A 13,890-nucleotide genomic window follows, 5' to 3' on the forward strand; every position below is an offset into this window, starting at 1 on the left:
TGTGACTTAGGGAACCAATCACATGGCTTGCTCAGTGAATCACCTCAACCATTCAAATTAATTTCCACAAACTGTTCATTTAATGTTAGAAGTAACTGACACAAACATGAAAACCTTGGCCTGCTCACAGGCAGTTTGCCAAAAGGAAAAAGGGCTAAAAATCTGTTGGCTGTGAACAGTGCACATGGCTCTAGGAGCGAACCTGATGAGCAGAGAAGGTGTATTGCCATCAGCATGTGTGTAGCAATGGGATGCTAGGGGATGTGCAGCTGGAGAGATGGGAGGACAGGGGAAGAGTACCAGGGGCCTATGGACTGGATTCCATTTCCTTCTTTAAGGAACATAACCAAACAGAATAACCTGGCCTGGATTCCTGAGGTTTCCTGCCTAGCCATCCCTGGCTCCATCCCCAAAGATGCCGCAGTGGCACTTGGGCACAGGCATCATTCTGATGGTAGGACAAGAAATTCCCAGCTATGATCCTCGCTCGTGCTCCACTCTTCTCCCTTTGTCTACATCAAACACTTTAGGGGAAGGCCTGCAGGCAGAGGATTCCTCTTGACCCATCACCGTCCTCTGTATTGGGAGTGCTTCTTGCAATCCACACTTCTCCACCACCCTCTCCTTAGTATATGCAACAAGCCAAGCAGGGAGTGAGAAGCATCACCCACAGACAATAAACTGTGCAGGGATCCTGGATTATTGGGGAACCTGGTGGGTGCCAGGAGGAGGATAACATTTCCCCTCCCGGCATGGTAGGGATGGACCCCATGATGATCTTCAGGCCCTGGTGGGTGATTTGCCAACACAAGCCAGTGGTGAGGTTTGGGGGTGGGTGATGTCTCTCTCACCTGTGTGTAGAGTGGCTCATAGATATCCACTCCATTATCCTGGCTGTGGGAGAGTGTCTCAGCACCCCGTTTCCAGATGAAGCGAGCGGGAGGGTTAGAGTTGACTGTGCACCGGAGGAAGACCGTCTTCTCCTGGTAGAAGCTGCCACGTACATCGCTGATGGTTTGGTGGACGGTGAGTATGGGCTCGTCTAGATCTGGAAGGGAGTGGGGGGAAGGTCCGCAGGGGCCATTAGCAAGGTTCAGGCCAGGGTACATGCAGCCTGGTGAGCAGACAAAGCTCCAGGAGGGAGGAGAAGAGGGGAATCCACACACACACACACACACACACACAGAGTCAATGAAAACACTAAGCTAGAAGCAGACCTGACTCAACACATGACACCTTAAGGGAATTGATGGGAGAAACCAACCTTCTCCAGTCCACTCCATATCATTCCAGGAGCAGGAAATAAGCTCTGATTTGCAGCCTCCAGCTGGCAGTAAGATTAATTGATTGGCTATCTGACAGGACCACAATGTCATCATTCCAGCTCCCAGATCACTTCCCCTCTGCTCCCTGATCTCAAACCTCTGTTCTAGCTGATAGGTAAAGGGCTCTAAATCCCAGGAACTCTCCTCCCCCACCCTTGTTCCCCTCTGCTCCCACCCTTCACTTCTGTGGCCTCTGTCCCTGAATGGGAAGGGATTTCTTCTAGGAAGTTGGGGCTATACCCTTCTCTTAGACATGGCCAGACAATGGAAAAACACATGAAAAACCTTAAAGCTGAGGAGAAAATGGGAACAACAGATGGACAGAGATGGAGATTCATCTCACAGACAGGAAAGAGTCTGGTGGAATGTCAACCATGGGAACATGGGATGTAAGAACACAGGAACATCTGGATGCAGCCTCTTCTCTTCCATTAAAAAAGTGCACCCCAAACCCTTCTTCCTATTACTATGTGCACGGATCCTCTCTTCCCTCCACCATCCCCTCCGCCTCTATTAAAAAAGCACTGTAAATATCTTCCTCCCCAACCCCAAAACTATGCATTAGACTGTCCCCTTCTCTCTCCCCTCCCTGGAAAAAACACCCTCCCAAGTCCTTTCTCACTTCCCCTGCAGCAAAATCATGTTAATCCCGGCCCTCTCAGTGATGGTATTAACCTTTAATTTGAGAGGATCTGAAGAAGAGTCCTGCAGAGAGTCCCATTTGGAGAGCTCACCATGCTGGCAGGCTTTGCCCACTGCAACCTTCCTGCTAGAAAAGGGCTTCTCAAACTGTGTCCCTGTGCTGTGAGGGGCTGGTGTGGGAGCAGAAAGGGGAGATAGGTCTCCCTCAGACAAAGGGACTCCCAGACTCCAACAGCTGGAGAACCCCTGGACTGGAACATGAGACAGCATCACTGTTGAGATTAATTGACATTCAGGACCTGTTTAAAGTTGTACTAGTTTGGAGAGATGGGGCCAAACTGGACTGCTGACTCTGACATGCCCCCAACCCCTCTCACACACACCTCTACATTTTGAGGGGAGGGTGGCCACTGAGCTTAGTGGAGCGACTCTGGATAGCCCCCCATCACCAAGCTCAGAATCAGGCCCCAACTTTACTGTGAATGCTACATCTGAGGTAACTATCAGTAAAACTCATGCACACTGCCTTCATTTGTGCCTTCCTGCGAACCCCTCTACCCCAGAGCCTATGAAGGGAAAGGATGCATTCCCATCACTCCTTGTTCTTACATGTCACTGGATTTTAAAATATTAGTTCAGATGTTTGCAAGTTTGGAAATCTGGCTACAGAGAGAAAAGATTAATCGCTGTTAATGCGCTCTCTGACTAGCATGTCTTCCCCACAGAGATGTGCGCATGGACCAGTCTATTTACATATTTTAATGAGGCGTGTGTTCTGAAGACAGCATTTATAATGGGAGCCAAGATTTGTTAACCTGACAGCACCATGACTTAGAGACATAAGCAGAACTGTTAGCTGAATGACAGAAAGAGAGAGAAGAAAAAACAGAGAACAGACCCTTCTCTACACGTGTTGTTAACAGGAGCACTAACTGAATTTTATACTATCCTTCCCCTTCATCCATGACCCTGGGCAGAGCCTACCACCACCCCACTCCTTTATTTCCTTCCTTTATCCTTCAAGACATTAGAAGACGTGAGTTACAGCTAACATCCTTCCAGCCTGCCAATCCTTAGTCAACTGAAAGCAAGAGGGTCACTATTATGATAGGAGATTTTCCTCCAACCCCCATGGACAGAGCACACCAGCTCCCCAGAACTCCCAGCCCCCGTCCATTTGTGCTCTCTCCATGGTAGGGCAGAGTGCTATCTTCCTTTATATTCCTAGATTTCCTCCTTCAAACCCTCTTTTAATAGCTGCCAGCCCTTGGGCCAGCCCTCCTGAGAGATACTACAATAAGAACCAAGGAAACACATATGTCCCTGGCGTACAGTAACTCCGCTAAAGTCAATGGAGTTGCACTAGGGATACATTTAGCACTGACCCAACCACATGGAATGCTTCAATAACAGCATCTTCCTCTTTCCATTCGTCTTCTCTTTCCCCAGCATGGAACCGCTCCAGGCAGCGGCATCCCTGCCTAGTGCAGTGAGACCTAGGAACTTTCTGCTGGCAACTGCAGCTTCCTAGATTCCCCTGCCCAGAAGGCTGGTTGGCAGCCGTTGATACTCAGCTGCACACTGCCTTGCTTTTTCCTTAGAGGAAGACTTGCTTTAGGGAAAATCAAAGGATGGGGAGCTCTGGAAGATCTGGGTGCATAAATGGCAATCTACACCCTCCATCGATGAGACTCGGCCTCTATAGGGCTTCAGTCTCCAGACCAGTTTAGAGCTTTCTTCTCGTGAAAGCAAATTGCCCTCAGAATCAGCACGGGCACATACTAAGCACGACAAGGCCAAATCCATGCCTGGTGCAGCTCCCTGACTTCAGGAGAGCGACACTAAGGGTGGATGTGGCCCAGAGTGTGCTTGTGTTTTGCTCTTCCCATAATCCACTTGATCTTGACCTAAGAGAGACTGACACTCCCCAGTCCCACCAAACCAGGACAGGGAGCAGCCAGCCTTCTGATTCTGGCCCAAGGCAGTGGGATCATTCACTGCAGGCTAGTGTACCCTCCTTGGAACCATCTGCATATGCCTAATGGAGCTTCCCAGGCAATCTGCAATACATCCTACTGAATGTTCCAGAGCGCCAGGGCTGGCCACTAAAGACATTAAAACTAAGGGCAGCATTGAGATTATGGGGATTGTTCCCAATTATGTATTAGAGGAAGGGAAGGAACGGTATGGTTTGAAATTCTGGCTCAGCCGGCTAAAGGCTGGCCCTGGTGATCCCTCATCCGACTACCTGATCTTTCCTAACTGCTCCCTTTTATATACAGCAAATACTGAAAGAAAGCAGACTCTTCTCCCAGAAAACACACAAACAGAAGAGATGCATTACCAAGTCCATGTGCAGAGTAGACGTTAGTATCAGAAAGCCCTTGGCCACCCCATTGGCCCCACAGTTCTAAAGGTCAGAGATGCATGAGGAACCACAGGACTCTACATCACTCTACTTCCAAACTGCACCCCAGATGCAAAGGGACCTCCCACAGCTTACAATGCTCATATCAAGAGTCTTTCCACAATCCCATTCCTAAAGACACAGAGACCTGGACAAGCTGCTATGCCATGGTCTGAGAAAACCAAAGTTCCCTTTGTAGGGGAGCAATTAAATGCCTGAACTGTAGACGTGAAAGTGGAAAGGTGGACAAGCCAAGAGTTCCTAGGTGGTTTGGGAACTTCTCAGAGCAAAGACAGCTAGAATCCAAGGAGAAACAGTGACCCCACCCACAGCAGCATTAGCTGCAGGAGGAGTTACATGTGTCCCCTGCATAAGTAGTAGGATGGTACTCATCCAACACTGCCCCAGTGGGGTACAGGAGCGGGGCAAGGTAAGGGAGGAGAGAAACTCAAACCAAAGCAGAAGGCAACAGTCAAAGCTGATTTAAAATAGGAACCTGCCCAGGCTGCAAGACACAGTTCTGGATCCTGACTCGCCCAAAGTTGTGGGGGTGCTCAGGCCAATCTCTAATGTAAACCTTTACTTAACGTTTAATTAGACCATCAGAACTGAGGTCAGTGAGGACCTTGGTTTGGTGCCACCAAGATTTGAAGGGAATTGCATCAGTTGATAGCCCCAGGCAATGAGCAGAATTCCCACCACACAAGGAAGCAGCTTGATGGGAGTCTGTGCTGTACTGTGCCTGCTTATCCTCCTCAAAGCAGGAAGTGTCTGCCTAGTAAAGCTCCCTCAAAATCGTGCTTGGTTCCAGGTCTTTGGTCTCTCCCACAAGGGGGTAACCACACAACAGCAACACAACCCCATTCTAACTTTCATCACAGCTGGCCACAACAGCCCATGTATAAATGTTGCACCCCACAAGGCGTAATAAGTGGAATCTTCAAGGTGAGAGAGACCCAGGTAGAGCAGTAAAAGGCCAGAGGAATTTCAGATCAGCTCTCTTCCTTTTTGGCTTAAATTGAGGGATTCTTGGCTTTCCTCCTATGCTTACCCCTTATTTAGCCATTTACAATTGAGCCTCCTCAGGAGCATCCCACTGTTCTGACAGTGCTTCAGATGAGGCATAGTAGGAATCAGTGCAATGGTTTCTGGGGTGTTCCAGGCATCTAAGGTGGATCCATTTTGGAGTGGAGAGCAAGTCAATGTTGAAAAAGAGAAAAACAAAAGGGAACAGAAGCCAAACACCCTCACCAGCCCAGATAACCATTGGGGACCCTTGGAGGGGATCATGGTCCCTGGGCTGAGAGAGGTTGGTTTAGACAGATAAAGTCATTCAGCCCCACAAAGGGTCTAATATCCCAGGGGGAAGTGGGTTCCGGAGGTACCACTTTAGTCCCTTTGTCCCTTGGGGGGGGGAGCATGGTTCTAGGTTCATGTAGAGTCCTGCTGGCCACTCAGTTAGTTATAGACACACAATAGAGCTGTGGGATGCTCTGGGCTGCCGCTAAACGACTTACACTGCACATCTACTCGAATGGACTTGATGGCAGGGACCCCAACCCCATTCTCTGCTTTACAGTAATAGCGGCCTCCCTGCAGCCTCTGGATCTTCTCAATCCGAAGGGTCTCGTTAAACACCGATGTCTCCTGGAATTTGTCCGAGGCACTGCCAGCAGTTTTGGTCCACCTCACCTGCAGGGGAATAGGAGAGGGAGGGAGGCAAACACAGCAAAAAGCCACACAAATGGACTCAGAGCTGTGGACACAGCTCTAAGGCCTCAGATTACAGCAGCACTCACCTTTGTGCCCCTCATCTGAGAAGGCAACATTCCTCACCTTATGCCCACAGAGTCAGGCACAGCCATGTTCACTGGAGCCTAGGCAGGTTTAGCAGATGCTCCCAAAATGTCCCTGCCAAATGGCTGCACCTGCCCATCCACAACCGACTAGTACCCCACAGTGATCACCAAATGTAACAGCTCCTCCCATCTTGTTGTGTGTTCCCCTGCCATTAAACTCCCCCTACTATTCGCAAAAGTGCATTACATTTGCTCACTCCTGATCAGTTCAATTAGCCAGCACAAAATCTTTGCCAAACCCGGTTTGCTTAGTGCTGGCACACACAGGGCTTTCCTTGCTGATCCTTGGAGGGCAGAAACTGGCCAGGAAGCCAAGCATGCATGGCCAGGAGGGGGTGGGGCCTTGCAGGTAACTAGTTCATGGCTACAAAGCTATTATCACCACTTCTCTTGGCACCTTTACCAACATTCTCCAGGCAATGGAGAATAAACAAACACACAGAACATATAGCAAATCTCCAGAACACAAAGATCAGGCAGTTATGGGAGACTTTCACTACCCAGACATCCCTTGGAAAAGTAATACAGCAGAACACATTTCCAGTAACTTTTTGGAATGTACTGGGGACAACTATTTGTTTCAGAAAGTGGAGGAAGTAACTAGGGGGATTGCCTGTTTAGTCTTGATGCACTCTAACAAGGAAGAATTGGTTGCGAATCTGAAGGCAATCTGAATGAAAGTGATCATGGAATGACTGATTGCATGAATCTAACAAAAGAAAGGCATGAACAAAACAATGGACTTCCAAAAAGCAAATATTAACAAACTCAAAAACTGGAAGTAAGGTCCCATGGGCAGAAAATCTAAGAGATAAAGGAATTCAGGAGAGCTGGCAGTTTCTCAAGGAGACAATATTAAAAGGCACAACTGCAAGCTATTCTGATGCAAAGGAAAAATGAGAAGACTAGTAGGAGGCCAATAAGGTTCCATCAGAAGCTCGTTAATTACCTGAAAAATCATAAAGGAATCCTATAAAAAGTGGAAACATAGATGAATTGCTGGGAGGAGTGCAAAAGGACAGCACAAGCAGGTAGGGACAAAGTCAGAAAGGCTAAAGGGCTTGTCTACACTTGAAATGCTGCAACTGTGCCACTGTAACAGCAACACTGTTTAAGCGCTTCCGTGTGGATACTACCTAATTCTTCCATCGAACTAGAACTGTCTACACTGGGGTTAGGTCAGATTAACTATATATCTCATGAGTGTGGATTTTCACACCCCATAGCGATGTAGCTGGGTCTTCCTAACTTTTTAGTGCAGAAAGACTAAGGCCTGGTCCTACACTATGGGGTTACATCGAATTTAGCCACGTTAGGTCGATTTAAAAATGAATATGTCCACACAACCAACCCCGTTCTGTCAACCTAAAGGGCTCTTAAAATCAACTTCTGTACTCCTCCTCGGTGAGGGGAGTAGAGCTAAAATCGACTTTGCTGGGTCGAATTTGGGGTAGTGTGGACACAAATTGATGGTATTGCCTCCGGGAGCTATCCCACAGTGCACCATTGTGACCGCTCTGGACAGCACTTTGAACTCTGATGCACTAGCCAGGTACACAGGAAAAGCCCCAGAAACTTTTGAATTTCATTTCCTGTTTGGTCAGCATGGCAAACCCAACAGCACAGGTGACCATGCAGTCTCCCCATAATTGTAGAGTGTAGAATGTTTCTACACTCCCCCTATCATCTCCATCCCTGAAGTTATCGCAGATTAGAATGTGAAAAAAAAAAAACCACGCTCGCGATTACATGTTTTCTGAGCTCATGCAGTCCTCCCGCATTGATAGGGCACAGCTTAATGCATGGAAGCATTCAGTGGCAGAGGCCAGGAAAGAATTAAGTGAGCACGAAGAGCGGAGGCAGGATGTGATGCTGAGGCTAATGCGGGAGCAAACGGATATGATCAAGTGTCTGTTGGAGCTGCAGGAAAGCCAACAAGAGCACAGCCCCCCGCTGCATCCGTTGTATAACCGCCTACTCTCCTCCTCATGTTCCATAGCCTCCTCACCCAGATGCCCAAGAACACAAGGGGAGGGGCAGGGGGAGGCGGGAGGGTGGCTCTGGGCCCCCAGCCCGTCCACTCCAGAGGATGGCCCAAGCAACAGAAGACTGTCATTCAAACAGTTTTGATTTGTAGTGTGGCTACAATAAGCAATGTGGCCTTGTCCTTCCCTCTTCCCCCATCCCACCCGGGTTACCTTGTCTGTTCTCTCTTTTTTTTTGTAATTAATAAAGAATGCATGGTTTCAAAACAATAGTTACTTTATTTCGAAGGGGGGAGGGTGGTTGGCTTACAGGGAATTAAAATCAACAAAGGGGGTGGGTTTGCATCAAGGAGAAACACAAGCAACTGTCACACCGAAGCCTGGCCAGTCATGAAACTGGTTTTCAAAGCTTCTCTGATGCGCAGCACGCCTTGCTGTGCTCTTCTAATTGCCTTGGTGTCTGGCGCGAAACTATTGTCTGCCGTTGCTTTCATGGAGGAAGGGCAACTGACGACATGTACCCAAAACCACTCGTGACAATGTTTTTGCCCCATCAGGCATTGGGAGCTCAACCCAGAATTCCAATGGGTGGTGGAGACTGCGGGAACTGTGAGATATCTACCCACGGTGCACCACTCCGTAAGTCGACGCTAGCCATGGTAGTTAGGATGCACTCGGCCGACTTAATGCACGTAGTGTGGACATACGCAATGGACTGTATAAAACTGATTTCTAAAAATTGACTTCTATAAAATCGACCTAATTTCGTAGTGTAGATATACCCTAAGGAAAGTGTAGGTCCTCTACTTAGCTGAGAAGAAGTGCTAATAACTTATTACATCAAGAAGGCTGTGGTGTTTAATGCCTATTTTGCTTCAGTCTTCACTAATGGTGACTAGATACTCTATACAATTAAATATTAACAACAAGGGGGAAAGAACACAAGGCAAAACAGGGAAAGAACAGGTTAAAGAATATCTAGATAAAGTTAGAAGTACTGCATTCAAGTCCACAGGGCCTGATGAAATTCATCCTAAGGTATTTAAGGAACTAGCTGAAGTAATCTCAGAACTGTTAGCAACGACTTTCAATAATTTATCAGGGATGGGTGAATCCCAGAAGACTGGAGAAAAGCAAACATAGTTACCCATCTTTAAAAAGAGGAACTAAGAGGACCGAGGCATTATGGACTAGTCAGCCTAACTTCTATACCTGGAAATTTACTGGAACAAATTATTAAACAATCAATTTGTAAGCACCTAGAAGATAATAGGGTTATAAGCAATAGTTATGTCAAGAACAAATCATGCCAAACCAGCTTGATTTTCTTCTTTGATAGGGTTACTAGCATAGTGGTTGGAGGAAAGCAGTAGACTTTGTATATCTTGATTTTAGTAAGGCTTTTGGTGCAGTTCCACAAGACATTCTGATAAGCAATGTAGGGAAATGTTGTCTAGATGAAACTAATATAAGGCAGGTGCCCAGCTGGTTGGAAGATCATACTCAAAGAGTAGTTATCAATGGTTTTCTGTCAAACTGGGAGAGCGTAGATACTGGGGTTCCACAGGGGTCAGTCTTGATCCAAATACTATTCAAGATTTTCATTAAATGACTTGAATAATGTAGTTGAGAGTATGCTTATAAAATCTGAGGATGACACAAAGTGGGGAGGGGTTGCAAGCACTTTGGAGGACAGGATTAGAATTTAAAATGAGCGTGACAAATTAGAGAATTGGTCAGAATTCAACAAGATGAAACTCAGAAAAGATAAGTACAAAGTACTACACCTAGGAAGGAAAAAAAAATCAAATGCACAACTACAAAATGAAGAGTAGCTGGCTACACAGCAGTACTGCCGAAAAGGGGTTATTGTGGATCACAGGTTGAATAGACGAGTTAACAGTGTGATGCAGTTGAGAAAAAGGCCAAATATTCTGAGATGTATTAACAGGAGTGGAAGACATGGGAGGTAATTATTTCACTCTCCTTGGCACTGGTGGGGCCTGGAGTACTGTGCCTATTCTGTGCATCTAGGAAAGGGTTAGGAAAAAGGGTGAGAGAGTCCAGAGGAGAGCAAAAAAAAATATTAACAACTATAGAAAACTTGACCTCCGAGGAAAGGTTTAAAAAACTGGGCATGTTTAGTCTTGGGATGACATGACTGCCAGGGGATCTGATAACTGTCTTCAAAAGTATTAAGAGCTTTTATAAAGAGGACAGTGATCAATTGTTATCCTACCTTCAATAGACATGGAGAAGAAGTAATGGGCTCAATCTGCAGCCTGAGAGATTTAGGTTAGATACTAGGAAAAGCTTTCTAACTATAAGGGTAGTTAAGTGCTGGAATAGACTTCCAAGGGAGGTTGTGGAATCCCCATCATTAGACATTTTTGAAGAACAGGTTGGACAAACTGTCACGGAGTGCGGGGGAGTCAGGGCCCTGCACCCTCACTTCCTGAGATTCACTGTGACTCTCAGCCAGCCAGTACAACAGAAGGTTTATTAGATGACAGGAACACAGTCCCAAGCAGGGCTTGTAGGTACAACCAGGACCCCTCAGCCAGGTCCCTCTGGGAGCCAAGAAGCTTAGACCCCAGACTTGGGGTTCCCTGCATCTTCCCAGCCAGCCCAAACTGAAACCAAAACCCCTCCAGCCGGCTCTCTCCCGCTTCTTCTCTCCTCCTCTTCCTTTGTTCAGTTTCCCAGGCAAAGGCGTTGCCTCACCCCATCCTCTTTCTGGCTCAGGAACTGTCCCTCAATTAAAGTCATCCCCTGCTCTCCCATCCCCCATGCAGACAGTCTCAGTAAAACTAGACGACATTCCCAGGGCAAACCGCCCCTCTCCCTACTGCATCACACAAACACCTGTCAGGGACGTTCTAAGTTTACTTGTTCCTGCCTCACCACAGGGGGCTGGACTTGATGACCTCTCAAGATCCCTTCCAACCTTACATTTCTGTGATCCTATGAATGCGGATATTCATCTGTTTGGCTTCCAAAGTGAGAAGTTCAGCTACTGCTGTTAGCCTGTCTCCCTCTCTGGAGGGGACCCCACAAGGGTTATTTTTGTAAGTCTCTCTTTTGTCGTAAACACACTTTAATAAAAGAAAAAGAGCCCTTCAGAATTCAAACAATTTTACATTTTTTTACATTTAGTCTTAGACCACCACCTGCACATTTGTAGGTCATTTCACAATTAACTGCGGGGCTGCAGAAACATGCCCCGGAGACTGAAGTCTTATCTGTATATCTCAAAATATACTGCAGCGGTGCAAGCTTCCCCCTACCCTAACCCAGAGAGCACAGAAGGAAATCAATGCCCATGGCCCATTTGTTCATTGGCCTCTCAGTCTCCTTTGTTGGCTGCCTCTGCTCTCAGGGTACATCTATACTGCAGTCAGAGGTGTGACTGCAGCACTTGTACACATACCTGAGCCAGCTTTGACCTAGCTAGCTTGAACAACAGTGGTGAAGACATGGCAGCACACTCTGTACAAGCCCACCCAGGGCTCCGGGTATGTACCTGAGTGGCTAGCCTGAGCTGCCATTCCTGCTGCTGCAGATTCATTCCTATAGCTTTTCAAGCTAGCTAGGGAATGTCTACACATGGCACAGTCACACCTTGGACCAAGGGAGCTGGAACATTTTGTATAGTGGGGGTGCTGAGAGCCACTGAACCAAACTGTAAACCCTGGATATGCTGGAAACTACTTCAAGCCAGGGGGTGCGGCACCACCCCCAGCACCCTTAGTTCCAGCACCTATGCCTTTGAGTTCAATACAGACATCTCTGAAGCACCAGTTGCTATGGGACACCTATCCCCTAGCAGCTGGGTTGAGATCCACCAGGTCATTTTGCACTGAACACAAAGCAGACAGTAAAAGGACATTCATTTCCGACTGCCCTCATGCTAGACAGAGCCACTGGAGGGGAGTGGGTACCTTGGTCCATGCCCAGCGCCAGTTGACATGGGGCTGAACTAGAGCCATTGCTCTAAAGATGGCGGGATTCTACAGCCCACTCCCCTGCTAGGCAGATTTGCTCAGCTAATGGCCATCTGTGATGGATTTATTTAGTCTTGGTAGGGTTATGAGGAGACCGTTTTAGGGCCCCAAATCTCAGAGTCTCTTGTTTGCACAGCTGCTTCAGTCAGCTCTTTAATCATTCCCCAGCCCTTTCATTTCAACCTCGTTTAAATATTTGGGCTACATGTTAAAGCTTTAGTGAGTAAATGGAAGAAAGAGAGGGAAAAGATTAGACGAAGGCTAAGAGAAGACCTTTGATCTGGAGTAGTGGGGGAAGGTGCAGAGAGCATGCATGGGAGTGGAGTTAAGAGAGAGAAGGGATGTGGCAGATGGGCAAAGTAGAGAAGGAAGAGAGAAGAGGCAGGGAGAGAAGGGAAGCTGGGGAAAGAGAAATGGGATGTGGGCATAGCTCTGTGTGAGCCAGTGTTCCATGTCTGCCTGACCTCTTTGGACATACATACCAGTGTCCCATGTGCACACCTGGGCTCTGCACGTGCTAGTGTTACACACAAACAAACAGGTTCTGGGGATGCCATAGCTTCTTGTGCAGCAGCGTTCTGTATGCACCAGGGGTACATCAATGTTCTCTAGTCCTACCAGGCTCAGAGCGCCCATGAGCTTCACATTGCCTGCATGCTCCTCAGCAGCATGGGCATCAGTTCTCTCCATGCCTCTATTCTGCACAGCCAGGATCTGCCCACTGTGCACAGGATCAGTGTGCCCAAGTGCCTAGGGTAGATAATCCTCCACAATGACACACGAGAGGCTCTGTTGAGTGGCCCAGCTGCCCAACATCCTGGCTCACTATCTTTTTGTTTCTTAGAAGACATTTTGTTGGCTAATTCTAACTTGGATTCTCTGGCTGAGCTGCTCTCTCTCCTTTGTCATTTCCTACCAGCCAAGAGACAAATAGCACCTGGTCAGTTAGTGCAGGGAAGGGGTGACTGGCACACACAGAGCTACAGCTTATCAGCATCAGTGCCTACGGCTGGCAAGGCTGCTGCAGGGGCAGCAGGAACCGCTGAGCTTCTCACCAACCCTCTTATAACTCTCCCCCGGAGAGCTTCATTCACAGTGTAACTCACTCCCCAGGGTTTATTCTGGCCCTGAAGGCCCAAGTTTAGCCACAGTTTTACCCATGCTCTGGGGTCATTTACACACATCAGCTGCTATGTAAGAATTTCCCTGCAGTCCTCTCACCTCTATGGCATGGGTCTGAATCCAGTTTTGGACAGTAACAATCAAAAATTACCACCACTGGCAGCTGCTTGGCATCCACTGTATGAAATGAGTTGATGGGTCCCAGTCCAGGTCATCATGGACAAGTGTCCAAATCAGAAAAATGCCCCCTCCCCCAGTGTTCCCCTGAGTGATCCCCTTTGCTGGCCTGGTCTGAGAGGCCAAGGCTGAACAGGCCACAGAGGTTTGACTTCGCTCTTACGTTGGTGAGGTGTGACGGGGAAGCTTGTACTACCCCTGTCCCAGCTGTGCCTGTCCTGTGGAGAGAGGACTGAAGTCTCTAGTGTTACCTACACAGCCCTGAATTCAACACAGCCCATGTTTTTAGTTCATTCTGGTCCATTAGAATGATAGACGCTCTGGAGAGAGCCTTGTGCTACCAATATACAGCACACAGGCAGAATCGGG

At 47.8% G+C, this 13,890-nt stretch overlaps 1 protein-coding gene across 1 annotated transcript in view; it reads right to left on the reverse strand.

Annotated features, from left to right (window-relative positions):
• MDGA1 (MAM domain containing glycosylphosphatidylinositol anchor 1) overlaps positions 1-13,890 on the reverse strand; it is a 196,362-nt gene that overhangs the window by 113,497 nt on the left and 68,975 nt on the right. Inside the window, exons 5-6 of the mRNA XM_075064581.1 lie at positions 5,892-6,066; positions 852-1,048 (exon numbers count right to left, since the gene is read on the reverse strand). Coding sequence (XP_074920682.1) covers positions 852-1,048; positions 5,892-6,066 — 372 coding nt within the window. The remainder of the gene's footprint in view (positions 1-851; positions 1,049-5,891; positions 6,067-13,890) is intronic.

This window comes from Chelonoidis abingdonii, chromosome 3 (assembly GCF_003597395.2).
Source record: "Chelonoidis abingdonii isolate Lonesome George chromosome 3, CheloAbing_2.0, whole genome shotgun sequence".
Classification (NCBI taxonomy): domain Eukaryota; kingdom Metazoa; phylum Chordata; order Testudines; family Testudinidae; genus Chelonoidis; species Chelonoidis abingdonii.